Below are 15,342 nucleotides of genomic sequence, written 5' to 3' on the forward strand. Positions count from 1 at the left end.
TGAAGATTAGACTATTTAAAGTCTTAATTATGGCCTCTCTTTACTACGGTGTAGAAACTTAGAACGATACTAAGTCGGATAATAACAAGATGCAAATATTTATTAATAAATGTCTAAGATACATAACTAGAACCTTCTATCCTCGTAATACTACAAATTATAGGCTTTGGGCTAGCTGTGATATTCTTCCTATTCATAGAATGATAGAATATAGGAAAATCGAGTTGGTGGGTCACATAATAAGACATCCTTCGAACAACTTAATACATCAAGCCTTTATAAATCAATTTCAGGAAGACATTGCTCTAAAGCCTTTTCTATCCTTTAAGGGCAGTTGGTTTGGAAGAATGGTAAGGTCTTTGGTAGAACTCGATTTATCTCGGGATTTTTAAAGACGGCTTCGTCAGACATAAAAATATTCAAATATATTCTGAGACTCATATATGAGCATATGACAAATAACTGCTAAATGAGGTTAAAATTGATAACTTGTTCATAATATGTATTATGAGGTTAAAATTGATAAACTTTGTTCATAATATGTATTTTAAGTTATTATTTTCTAGAAATGGGGTTTTTCTAATATTTATTAGGACTTAAGGTTTCTTTCCATAATCTTCTTAATAATAGTTTATTATTAGATATTTATTTAAAGATGGCCAAACTTCTTCTCTAAATTTATTGTGATTTTAGTTTTTTATTTTATTCTATTCCTAATTGTATCCCAATTGTATTTTAATCATACGTTACTGTTTGATATTTGTTTCATTTAAAGTTGAGTCTCTTCTTTAATTTATTATAATTTAAGTTTTTTTTTTCTTTTTCCTTAAGCCAAGTTCCAATTGTTCTAATTTAAGTAATTGTGATATACTCTTAAAGATCAGTAGTCTTTTCTTATTATCGGCAAAATGATAATGGCTTTTCCTTCCTTTATTGTATTTAATTATCTCTTAAAGTAATAATTAGACGGTTGTATTTGGAAGACTTTAGACAGTTTCCTATATCTATTCAGTTCTCCTTATAATATAATTTCTATTTATCTCCTGCTATACGATTTCTCACTTCATTGGAATGGATTAGTTCCACTCATATATTAGTTTCCTGGGTACAAGGTTTGTCGGTATCCTGAGAAAAAAACCGGCATAATTATATGAAGGATAGGCCTTCATATAATTCACGTTCGCTCATCTTGGGCAGGTCTATGACCAACGTGCAAGATAAGATAAGATTTTTAAAAAGCGTTCAAAAAATAATTTAAAATTGAAAAATAAATGGACCAACATAACATATATAATAAAAAACATCACAAACTAGTAAAAGATAAAATGTTATTAATTTTAATCTATATATATATATATGTGTGTTAGCGGCAATGTGGTATTTTTATAACTTTACATAAATCATTTTTGAGGAGTTTTTTTAAATTTACCTATGTGTTGTAGCTGTTGAAAAAAAAGAAGAAATAAATTTAATTTAATACATCAAATGTCAGTTATTTTCTGACAGGGGAATTAAGTTTTCCTGGTGGATAGGGAAAAAAGGTGATCATCACATGGTTGGTTTTTTAAGGGTCCTTTGCCATAAAACAATCCATATTTATTCATAATTATATTTATCTATCCATTAACAAAAAATATAAAGATTATAAATAAATAATAATTATCCAGCTCATATATTCTTCACTCCCACAGGTCCATTCTTTATTCCTCCCAGCTGACATCTTCTCCAATTAATCCAATATCTTCACTCCAAAATAGTTAACAAAGGACCCTTAAAAATGATCACCTTTTTTCCCTATCCACCAGGAAAACTTAATTCCCCTGTCAGAAAATACCTGACATTTGATGTATTAAATTAAATTTATTTCTTCTTTTTTCAACAGCTACAACACTATGCATTTCAGATAATTTTGCCATGCCATATACTTTTGAACTTATTTATATTAGTTTTTCTTATAAATTATAACTGAATCAAAAGTTACCAATAAAATTATCAACAATTCATAAGATAGGTCTAAACATGCTGGAATACATTTCCGAGAAAATAAAAAATTTTAATTAAAAAAAGCACGCTCAAAATATGATTTAAAATTGGAAAAATAACACAATAGCGGAAAAAACACATTGCCGCTAACATATGCACAAGATTAAAAGGATATGTTAATAATTAGTTAGACCTGTGCGCCGACAAAACTATCGGCGGATTATTTTTTTATAATATATATTTTTTTATACTAATTTAATATTTTTAAAGAAAAGCTAAATTAAAATATAAATAAAAATATTGGCATATATTTAGATATTTATTGCAAAGACTTAACTAATTATAAATTCAATTAATTTTGTAATTTTATTATTATTATATATAAAAATAATCTCAATTTCATTGTTTTTTTTCCAATTTTTTCTGTTCTTTTAAATAATTTTTTGTTGATTAAACATGTTTTTTTTTAATTCTGTTTTTTCCATCCCTAGTCATATATCTTGAACTAATGCTTCTCTTAGTTTAGGATTTTATAAAAATATAAGCAGTTTATTGTTCGCTTTAATATAAAAAATTGAAAGAAAAGGGGATTTTTTCTTTATATGACCATTTCCGGTTTTCTATTACCCTGTACTTAACTATTTTAAATTTTATTTCATATTAAAGGGCTATTAATATTATAAAAATATATAGCAAAAGTAATTAATAGTCAAATTATTTTTCAAGATATTTATAATTAAATGAAATGTATTTTAAAATTTTTAAAGGTTGCCATATCTCAGGAAGTAACCCTAGTTGGAATAAAATAATTTGTATTTTTCTTATTTAATTTATACTACAATCAGACAATAATTTTAAAAATTTGAGAGGTCAGGTTGAATCAACAATTGTAAAGGGGATTAAAATAATAATTTTTTCCGATTTATAAAATCCAGTTAAAAAGGGCGAAAACGAAATTAGTCAAAATTTAAAGAGCCAGTTTAACGTATTCCCAACATTGAAGGATGTCATGGAAAAGCTTGATGTAAACTTAGGATTTAACGTAGAATTAAAGTACCCACTATTATTTGAAGTAAAATGTTTGTGAGTTTATCGATAGTATAACTAATTTAATTCTCTCACGATACTCCAATCTGTTATTATATTACTAGTTTTGACAATATTTGTTCTTAATCAGTGGTGTATTGCTTAAAAATTTGGTGGAGGGGGAGAGGGGGCTTTTTTTTAAAATATATTACCAAAAAATATGATATATAATTGAATATTTTTAACATGTTCAAAATCATAAGATGAAAACACCCTTCACATCCCCTCCCCTCAAAAAAAAAATTATTTTAAATTATTTTAATTCCTGAATATTTTTTGATAAATTTTTAAAAACAAGAATGTAATGTGATAAAAATAATTGTTGTTTAAACCACTATTGGTTTTAAAAAAAACTATTAATGTCTGCTGAAATACCTAATAGCGCCAAAACACCTCATATTGTAATGAGGAAAAAGAAAATATAAATGTAGTTAATTTGGTGGAAGAATGAAAATGATCAAGATGCCAAGATTCAGAATAAGGAAAATAAGCCTGAACATGCAAAAACAAAATGAATAGGTTAGATTTTTAAATTATTCTTGTAAATATTTTATAACTATTTAAATCAGCTATCATCAATTAGGCCAGGTCCGATCAAAATTATAACCAAAATAATATTGTGGAAGTCTGGAGATCTTGCTCATAGATGGCAGAAACGTTTGTTGGACATCTATTTACCAAAGACGAGGCTTACTTAATATTGTTTTGGCTAAAATCTTAATCGGTCGTTTTTAAAAATAGACCCAAATAAGGTTTTTTAACAACAATACCTAAATCACTCAAAAAGACTGTTACTAATAATGGAAGAATATTTTCCTTGAAAATACGTATAGGTTGAATAATCAATCGAAGCTGATGCAGTTTTTTGCTCCTTGTAAGATCTATAACTTAAAGTGAATCAAATCTATACCAAGATGGGTTTTACCAACTGGAAGAAAATACTTGTATTCAGGGGCCTTGAGAAACATTATAATTGCAGAATACAAAGAAAAGGATCATAAGACTAAAAGATTTTTCCAATTTTTTTGTATAAACTAATTAGCAAAGACAACCATTTTAATTTTCTAGGCATAAAAATTTAAAACCTTTATTGACAACCAATATTATGAGATTGTTAAAAAAATATTTGTTAAAAGTTTAGAAAATTATAAAGATTGTGTTACATCAGATTTTGTCAAATTTCTATACCCTTACAAAAATGCATTTTTAAATGTTTTTTAAATATTATGAATCAGTTTAGATTATTCACATTGAGTTGTGAATCAACTTTTAACTATTAAAGAGAATTATAAATCAGATAAACGTTCGAGTAGTGATATAAGAAAGGGTACTTGGTTTTATTAGGAAATGGAAAAAACATAACCGATTAATTTTGAAAATATTTTCATGGTATCAAAATTTTATTAAAGCTTTTTTTGATTTTACATTGCTTCAATTATTGACATAATACCAATTGTGATGTAGTTATAAATATTTTTTTAAATAACATATATTTTATTTGAATCCCTACAAGTATTATACAAGTACAATTAATTTATATCAACATTATTATATAATATTTGTAAAATCATAATCAACTAATTTCTTCCAGCTATAAGTCAATTCTTTCAGTTCATATAGTTTTATAAACATTTGATTATTGTATATTTTTATATGTGGTATTTTTCAAATAAAATAATATATTTCAATTTTTGTGTTCAAATAACTTAAATATTAGTTCTATGGTGTTAAAAAAATTTTAACAGCCCCCCCCCCCATGGGTGAAGCTATAATCGGGCATGAATTTGTCAGTGCTGCAGGATAAAGTATGCACAGAGTTAAGAAAATTTGTAATTTGTAATATCTTCATTACTATATTGTCCAAGTCCAGCAATCGTTTCATATTTATTTATTTTGAATCTTGGCAGTTCTTACTACTTTCTTTTCGTCAAATCGCGTATCTAGGCTTTTAGGCCAATTTACTTTTTGATTAAAGAATATATCGGAAAGAATTTCTAAAATGAGGAAATAATTTGAATAATTTGATTTAAATTTATTCAAATCATTTTATCCACGTTTCCAAAGCTATTCATTAGACGGAACTGCATCATACTTTCTAGAGCTTATAAATTAATCTATTTTTCATCTTTATCAGATTTGGATTTTTTTTAATGGTATATTTTTAAATAAAAGTGTAAATTCTGAATCAAGCGACATTTGTAAATATTTACATACAAAGAGCTTTTACGTGATAAAAATGGGTAGGAACGATTTGGTTCCAATTTTTATGAAAGGGGGGGGGGGCGTAGGAATTTAAATGGGGTAGGAGATAGGCATCCATAGAGGGCTAGAAAAAATAAACAATGTTTAGATTAAAAAAAATTATTTATAGATATTTATTTCTCATTCATTCACATATAACATTTTAAAACAGATTGAATTTATACGCTCTCTTGGCAAGGATACGATTGACAACTAGTTTATTGTCACCAACTAATGTTCATTTGTTATTCCTGGTCTAATAAGAATGAACTCTGAAAGAATTTAATTAGAATTGTTTGATTATTGGTAGCTCATTATAAGATTTTTTGAATAATATAATGGGAAGGGGTTTGCATCCAATGAATTTTCTGCAATGCAGACGCTGCCTACATAATTTTTTATTGTCAACATGTTTCTAATTATTTTTCTTTAAAATGTCAGTCAATCAATAATAATTCATTGTCAAAACACCAAAGAATCTGATAAAAATAAATATCCAAATTTATTAATTCTTTCAAAGTAAATTATCTTAACAACTAATAACCTACTTATTCGAAAATTTCAAATCTCTATTTAAACAATTAAAATATTTAGTTAAATTTGGACTATTTCTTGCATTTTATTGTTAAATAGGTTCAATCCTAACAGTCAAAAAAATTCGTTACTTTTTCAAAATTGAGCCTTCGTTTAAACCTCGAGTGAGGCCAAGATGAGAATTTTCTCTTAAAAACTCGGTTTAGCCCATTTAGAGTTGGCTTAAAACCTGCTAAAAATGGAGTTATTTATCACCACCACTTGTTCATGGTGAACCTTTTATACTTATAAAACAGAAACGGCAGACTTAGAAAATTTCTAGAAAAATAATGAAAATAAAACTTTACTTCTTTATTTTCTATGTGACTATAAAAAAAATATGAAAAATTTGACTATATAAAAATTTTAATAACTAACACTCGAAAACAATTTAAAATTATATGGCGGGGGAATCAGCCACTCCTCAAAATTTGGAATCGGGGATAAAATAAAAAAATTAGCAGGGGAGCTTAGTCCTTCTTGCAATACACCCCTGATCTTAATCCTTATTATTGTAGTATTTTTTTAATTTAGTATTGTTAACTTATTGTCAAAACACAAAATATTTCATAAAATCACCTTCATGCTATCAATTAAATTTTAAAAAAAATGGAATTTAATGTAAAGCATCTGATTAATTTAAAAAATTGTTCGATATTCCTTATTATATAATGAAAACTTGTCCAACTAAAGTGTTTGATCATTATATTAAATAGAATATATTTAATATCGAATAATTTTTTATCTAATATTTGATATTGGTGTTAGGTTTATAATTTTAAAAAATATATTAAATTGTTTTTTAAAAATTAAAAACATGTTCCATTTATCACCAATTTTTCAGGACAATACGCATGAAAGTATAGATGGACAATACCTGGATTTAAATATTTATTGCGATGCAATTTTAACGACCCTTTTCGACTCTGCTAGGAAATTTGATAAAAAAAGGAACCTGATATTCTCTTCTTTTCATCCGGATGTATGCTTGATGTAATAATCTTATTAACTTTGGAATACTTTAGTTATATAAAACATCTTATTAAATCTATTTAATTATATTATAATAACATTTTCATTATACATCTTTCAAATTCAATTACAGATTTATTATACAACCCTATTATATACCTCTTCTTTTATTGCTGCTTGTGTTAAATAAGGTATTAGATGATTTCATTGCTGTAATCAAGGGAAAGGGATCGGAAAATATTTCACTTCTTAAATTTTTCCCCAATTTTCGTAAATATTATTTTCAATTAATACAATTATTCCCCTACACTCTACACTATCTCATAAAATAACCCGGAGTGAATCGAAACACCTAAACAAGCTTATATAATTTTCTCAACCATAACCGAACCTTTATACCAAATTGCTAAAAGGAGCGAACAGAACTTATATAATCTCTCTAAACCCGTTTTGTTTTGCATAAATCAAAATTTAATGGCATATATTTGATAATTAACACTTTCCCTATTGAGTTTTTATTTTTTTTTATGTTTGAAAATATTTTGATATTTTTCTTGCTTGATTATATTAATTTAGATAAAATTAACACTTTCATGATAAAATTAATGATTTTAATTTAATATATAGTTAGTGATATGTATTGAATTGTTTATGTAGTTATTTTTTATTTTTTGTAAAATGTTTATTTTCATTATATTATTATGAATTTGAATAATAGAAAAAGAATTTTTTTGATATGAAATAAAAGAAAAAGAATTGCAAGAATTATTAACTGATTTATATTTCTATTACTACTAACAATACTACGAGAATGGCGCAGTAATAAAAAGTCTTACGGATTCAAACCTGTGTTACAAAGATTGGTATGACTTATTTAAAGAATTTAAAAACACAAAACCAAGTTTTACATCATCACAAGAAAAGTCACTGTTATTAACAACAATAGGATGTGATACTTACAAAATACTGGTTTGCACTTAATAGTCCCGGAAACAAAGAGTTATTAGAAATATATAATATTTTAATCAAATTTTTCATCCCAAACCTAATATAATTGTAGAAAGATATAATATTTATCAATATAATCAAAAATATGAGGAAAAATTAATAGACTATATACGAAATCTTCGAAAATTAGCAAAGACTTGTGAATTTGGGGAATATTTAAATACTGCATTAATGGATAAATTTATATTCGGAATAAAAAAATCCTAAGCTATTCAAATAGCTATTGCAGTAGAAATAGCTATAAAAAATACAAAATGATGAAACTAAAATCGATCAGTTAGAAGAGGAACATAATGATAATATGAATAGAATTTAAAAAGTTATTAATTATAATGATAAGCAATCAAAATCATATAATAATTATAATACGAGCTACAAAAAACCAAATCCCTGCCGCTCCTGCGGCGTAAACCATAGGAGGGAAAATTGTCTTTTCAAGAATGGCACTTGTTATAAATGAAACAAAATTACGCTCATTGTTCAAGTCTATAGAAAAGAAATAGTAAATTTTATTAATAATACAAGTGAATATAATCCAGAATTTTGGATGGATGTCAAAATAAACAACAGCGATATCAGAATGGAATTAGATACTCGAACTGGGGTAAGTTAATTAATGAAATAGATTGGAAAAATAAACTTGATCGTCCTGGATTAACAAAATACATGCTAAAACTTAAAAGTTACACAGGAACCAATATACCGCTATTAGGTCAAGACTGTAGTAAAAGTACAATATAAAGACGAACATTAGAACTACCTCTCATAATTACAAAAGAATTTACAAAAATCTAATTGGAAGAAACTGTATGACTAAATTTCCCAAAATGACTGAAATACCTGAAAGAACCATTCAAAAATAACATTAAAATACAAAATGAATTTCCTCAATTATTTACCAAAGAATTCGGCTGCTTAAAAAGATTTTAAGGCACAAATATATATGAAAAACGAGAAACCAATTTTCTGTAAATCACGTCCCGTACCATACGCATTAAAAGAAAAAGTTGAAGAAGATTTAGATAGATTGCTAAAAATAGGAGTAATAGAAAAAATTAATTATTCACTTTATGCATCACACATAGTAATTGTTAAAGAAAGATAAAACATTATGAATTTGCGGGGATTTTAAATAAACTATAAATCAATATATTATTGATTCATACCTAGTACCAAGAATCCAAGATTTATTGGTCAGTTTGGGAAAAGAAGAGGAATTTTTAATATTGGATCTCAGATGCCTATTTTCAAATTAAAGTGGGGGGAGAGCCTCAAAAATATCTTGTAATCAATACGTATAGAGGATTATTTAAATATAAAAGACTACCTTTTGGTATATCGTCTTCTCCAGCAATATTTCAACGAGCCATCGAGAATTTAATAAAAGGTTTTTAAGGAGTAGCTTGTTATTTAGATGATATTATAATAACCGGGAAAAATAGAGAGAAGCACGAAATAATTTTAAGATAGGCACTAAAATGTCTAGACAAAAATGGAATCAAGCTAAAGATAGAAAAATGTAAATTTTTTAGTACTTAGGACACAATATTACAAAAAACAGGATTACAATTACAGAAAAAAAGTTAAAAACAAGCTTAAAACAATTATAGTCATTAGGATCAGCAACATTATATTCAAATATTATTTCAAATTTTGCAGACAAAGCCAAACCATTATACAAATTATTAGAAAAAGCAGCAATTTGGAGAAGGACAAATGTATGCAAAGACGCGTATAAAAAAATAAAGCAAGAAATAAGTACTACTCCAATATTATAATCCGAAATTATCCATTAAATTAGCAACAGATGCGTCAGCCATAGGAATTGGGGCAGTAATATCACATATAGAAGGGGGTAAGGAGAGACCAGTTGCATTCGCCTCAAGAACGCTAAATGCAGCCTAGGAAAATTATAGCCAAATAGAAAAAAAAATTCTTGCCATCATATTTGGGGTTACAAAATTCAAAGAATTTATATATGGAAAGTTCACATTGCAATCAGACCACAAGCCATTAATGAGTTTATTTCATCCAAGAAAAGATATACCAACAACATCTACTACCTGAAAACAAAGATGGGCTTTATTATTAGCAGGTTACCAATATGAAATAAAATTTAAAAGTAGTTGACAACTAGCCAATGCTGACATGCTATCTCGATTACCTATACAGGGAACCACAATATCAAAAGAAGAAACATTATATCAAATACTGGTGGGCACCTTTAAATGCAAGTGGGATTGAAAGAAAAACAATGCAAGATGAGGTACTCTCTAAAGTATACAGGTATACAACAGACGGAGGGCCAATAAACTATGATACATGTTTAAAGGAGTATAGTCAAAGGAGAGAGGTTGTTTACTTGGAGAACTAAAATGATACAATGCCGAAACAACGTGCTAGACATGATTCATCAAGGATATATTGGAAAGGTAAAAATGGAGATGAGATCAAGATAATATGCGTGGTGGCCTAATATAAACCGTGAGATATCGAAACACGGGTAAAAGATGTAGTGAATTCCAGGAACAAGACGATATGCCTCAAAAGACGTCAATTCAAAATGCCAAAACCACCAAAAGCATGGCATCGAGTACATATTGATTATGCTGGACCATTTCAAAATCATTATTGGTTGGTAGTGATAGATTCTAGCAGTCGCTGGCCAGAAATAGTTCCTATGACTAGTATTACAATTGAAAGCACGATAAAAATTTTAAGAAATACCTTTGCCAGATTTGGATTTATTAAGATAATCGTTTTTGATAGCGGGCCACAATTCAGCAGTCATGAATTCAATAATTTTTGCGAAAAGAAGAAATACAATTAGTGCACAGAAGCCTATACCATCCTTTAGACTCATGGCCGAATGTTTAGTTCAAACCTTTAAACAGAGCATGAATAAAAGAAATGAGGCTATTTTTCTCTACAATTGCCGAAATACACCAGGGGCAGAAAATGAATATCCCGCCGAACCACTACTAAAAATTAAACCTAGAGGATTGTTAGACCAAATATTCGAACGGGGTACAAAAAGGAGAAGTTAGAATACTACACTCAAAAATTTGAGATAAATGTAAAAGTGTGATCGCGCGTTTACAATAATCAAGAAAAAAAATGGGAAAAGTCATTATTAAAAGCATAATCGGACACTACGATGTGAAGTAAGTATAGAGAGTAAAACGATTATACGTCATACTGATCAATTAAGGAAAAGAACCGAAAATATATTAACTGAAGAATACGAAGTAGAATAAAGAACCGAAAAGATAGTAATAGTAAACAATAACGATGAATTGAACCTAAAGGAGAGAGAGCAAAATGATACAAGTCAAGAAACTGAAGGAAGTCTTACACAAAAGTTAGAAACTACAAGTCAAGATCGATATCCTAAAAGAATACGAACGAAACCAATTAGATTGGGGATAAATGATATGTATTGAATTGTTTATGTTGTTATTTTTGTAAAATATTTATTTTCATTATTATATGAATTTGAATAAGAAAAAGAAAAAGGATATAATTTTTTGATATTAAATAAAAGAAAAATAAATTGGAAGAATTATTTCTGACATTAAATTTCGATTACTACTAACATTTCAGTTAGTAGACATCTGCAAAGCGCGGCCCCGCCAAAATATCGGCCAGCGGGTCGGGCCATATATAAGAAATAAACTGCCTAAATTCATACATAAATTTGGCCTAAAAAATTTTGATATCATTTTTTGAATTTCGAGCTAATTTAATTTTGATTAATACCATTTGAAAAGAAATTATAATGTTTATTACAAATACACAATACAGATATCAAAATAATTGATTTATAAAAAGAGGCGGAAACTTATAAAAATGTTTATGGGGGCCGAAATTTATTTTAAAGATATGTTCAAAACTTGTATAAAACCTAGTCAAATTTTAATTAATTGTAAATAAAATATAATAAAAAAGTTTGTAATTACATTTTTGCAATCAGTTTTTATTTCCTTCAAAGTTTTTGATTGTCGCATATTTCGGGGGTTATATTATTCTTTTTAATGTTTATATTTTTTAATATTAATAAGGGATTGGTTGTTTTTATAATTGGTTAATTTTTTTATTTTATATAAATATATATTTTTTTAAAATTTTAAATTATGTGAATGAATAGAGTAGAGAGTTCTTAGCCATACATACAGCCTCTACATAGGGGGGTAAGAGCATTTTACCAACAAATTTTGTGAAGAGCTGGGCTTGGGAGTAGGCATCTAAGGGTGGTAGGATAAAGGTAAGGTAAATTTTGGGGGGTTATCAATTCATCAATTTTTAAATGAAATAGGGCAAAATATATTGCTGTTAAAATTATATATAAGTTATATAGAAATTAAAATTAATGCAATTTTACTCATTAAATCGAAATATATTATTAAAATTTATACAATCATAAATAAAATATTAGTGATTGAAACAATAGTGGACATAATTTGTCCATTTAAGTAGATTATAAATAATTTTACTTATAAATAAAATATGCCCTAAACTCAGTGATAATATTTTTATTTAATAATTAATAGGTCAATAAAAAGTTATCTATTATAACTTTTAATTGAAATATATATTTAAATTCCCTTATTAATATTTAAAAAAAACAAATATCTCCCGAAAGAAGCGATAACCAAGTTTTTTATATTGTAAATGACTAAATAATATTTAATATATTTTACTTTGTGAATGATAAAATATAATAAAAATGTATTAAATGAATCTTGCACCACAAGATTTTATGACCTTCACAATGTACATAGATTGCTAAATATTCTTCATTACACAGTCGCGTTTGTAAACTGGAAATCTTTACAGTAAATTGAAGGCTCCATCATCATATTTAGCTCTGCATTTTTTGATGTCTATAGAATATCTAAGTAATATATCTTTGATTAATTCATCTGGCCCCAGATAAATTTTTTGATGGGGGCGAGAGCCCCGCCGCCTTATGAAGTCGGTGCTTATGTTTATCAACCAGTTGTTATGAAAATAAAATAGATAGCCCTAGAGTAGATATATATAAGCGCCTTGGGAAAAATTAGATAAATACATTTAAAATGTGCGGGCCAGAAAATTTGTCTAAATAAGTAAAAAAAATTATCAGGCCTAAATATGCCGGACAAACATTCAAATGATAAACCTTTGATATTATATTATAGTTATACAAATTTGATTTAAATATTTTAAACCCGAATAATTTTTATAAAATTGTAACCTAACCTTTTAAAATTAAATAGCAAACCTTTATAGATAAGGTTCGAGTCCATGTTATAAACAATTATTTAAAAAAATATTAATATATTAGCTAAGAATTATTTATGAAAATAAAATTTATGATGAAAAAAAATACCCAAAAGTCTTCTTTATGAAAATCCTAATACGCCTATGGGTAACGTTCAAAAATTATTCCGATTTTTCGATTCGATTTTAGTTTATTTTATTGGAATTCAAGGTGATATAAAAATTTTAAATTATATATTTTGCTTTTTAAGGTTGAGATACAAGCAGAATCGTTATCCCGTGTTTTTATGCTTCGACAACAATCCAAGTAACGATCCATTTTTCAAAGATGCAAGGACGAAAAACTTGAGTTTCGCCATAAATTATTGTTTGGGGAATGGATTAGCGGTATAAAATTTTTAGGACAATGATATTTTTTCCTCTTATAAATATTTTTTAAAATATCTGATATATAATTTTATTAATTATAATAATGAACTAAATTATACAAATTTAAATTCTTACCATTGACCCCTGAACAATTATTTTTTTGCCAATTTCAGTATCAAAAAATGATAATCGACTTCTTTTTTTAAAATAGGGCTTAAGTTTAAACTGTAAAACTTTGCTGAAAGAACCAGAAATAACAGATATGGCTCGTGAACTTAATTTAATAATCCTTGTATGGGGCTCAGAAGCATCAGACCGCAATATCAGAGAGACACTCAAAAAAATGGGAGTTAATGGCATCATATATGATAGAAATTAGCATATTAACCCTTTCATTTACAATAGGCCAAAATATAACCCACATACAAGATTTAACCTTTTAATGTATACATTTCATTTTTACATATGCTTAAAACATTATATTTTTTAGAAAATAAATGTTTATTTAACATTTTTTTAAAAAAAATCTTTTTTAATTCGCCATAGTAAAATTTTTATAACCATATTTTTCCAAACGGATATTTTAAAAAATTCATATTTTTAAAAGTTATTCAATTTATTATTGTAATATTTGCCATGAATAGTCAAGATAATTTTGATGAAGTCATTGTGAAAAGCGTTTTTTACTTTTTTAAAACACATAATTTCATGTTAATTTTGTTTGTTTAGTAAAAGTCATAGCGCGATCATCATGTATTTTATTTTGTAAGATCTATTTTTAATTATAAAATTTATTTTTCATAAAATAATTTTCCCGAGGCCGCAGCGCCGCCAATCCGCCCCTGCCTCTACTCTTATATTTTATATGCATGCTTTTAGTAATTCATTAACTTCATCAATTGTTTCTTTATAGTAATTTAAATAGTTTTACATATATAAAATAAAATATTTTAATATTAGGGCTTTTCTCATAACTTTTTATTATTATAATTTTTTAAATCTACAATATATGTGTAGCCTATAAACATAATCTGGAACCCAATGACTTACCCAAAATTTACCTGGGAGGAGGGGGAGGGGGGGGGAGGGTAATGATTGTATTAAAAAATATATAAAATAAAGTTTTCAAAAATTATTAATTATAAATATTTTGAAATTTTTTTTATTGAAAAGAAAATATTTTAATTCGATATATATTAATAGACTGCAAATTTTATAGGGATTCCAAATATATAAGGATATCCCTATTTATTAATTAATAAAACATGCTCATACTTTTCATAATATTCGCTCAAAATATTACCTGATTTTATTTTTAAAAAATTATATATTTTTTTATTTTATCATACTTCGGTAGGGGGGGGGTTACTAATTTGGATGGGGGTTTCATCTCCTAAATCCTAATTTTGCCGGACATTGGCTGGATCTAGCTGGAAAATTGTGATTAGGTATTTTTTATTTTCCCGTTGTTTTTTATTTTGCTTTTTTAAATATGAAATCTCTTTATATCATCTTCTTTAAGGTTGGTTGAATAATTGGAAGCACTAATTCAAAAATTTATGTATAATTCATGTTTACGCTATGTAGTAATTAGTATAAAGAAAGAAATTATTTGTAACAAAATTTTTAGCCAACCTTAAAGAATGGATTAAAAAACGACTGAAAGCATTTATTCTAAAAATTTTATTAATGTTTAGCGCGTTATTTTAACTCGTTTAGTAAATAGGATAAAGCAAAAAATTAATTAGTAAAAATTTGGCATTATGCCCGAATGGAAAATATAAGAAAATATAAAACAACTATATATCTGGTTTGCGCTAATATTTAGTACCTAACTAATTACTAATT

At 26.7% G+C, this 15,342-nt stretch overlaps 1 protein-coding gene across 2 annotated transcripts in view; it reads left to right on the top strand.

Annotated features, from left to right (window-relative positions):
- Positions 1–14,453, top strand: part of LOC135923378 (glycerophosphocholine phosphodiesterase GPCPD1-like) — a 42,869-nt gene extending 28,416 nt beyond the window's left edge. The window contains exons 11-14 of one of the 2 annotated variants that reach the window (XM_065458079.1): positions 2,919–3,055; positions 6,728–6,876; positions 13,377–13,512; positions 13,706–14,453. In XM_065458079.1, the coding sequence (XP_065314151.1) occupies positions 2,919–3,055; positions 6,728–6,876; positions 13,377–13,512; positions 13,706–13,873 (590 nt within the window). In that variant the 3' untranslated portion in view covers positions 13,874–14,453. The remainder of the gene's footprint in view (positions 1–2,918; positions 3,056–6,727; positions 6,877–13,376; positions 13,513–13,705) is intronic. The other variant, XM_065458081.1, reaches the window with a different exon arrangement.
- The last annotated feature ends 889 nt before the right edge of the window (positions 14,454–15,342 follow it).

Source organism: Gordionus sp. m RMFG-2023, chromosome 2 (assembly GCF_954871325.1).
Source record: "Gordionus sp. m RMFG-2023 chromosome 2, tfGorSpeb1-WG-v2, whole genome shotgun sequence".
NCBI lineage: Eukaryota > Metazoa > Nematomorpha > Gordioida > Chordodea > Parachordodidae > Gordionus > Gordionus sp. m RMFG-2023.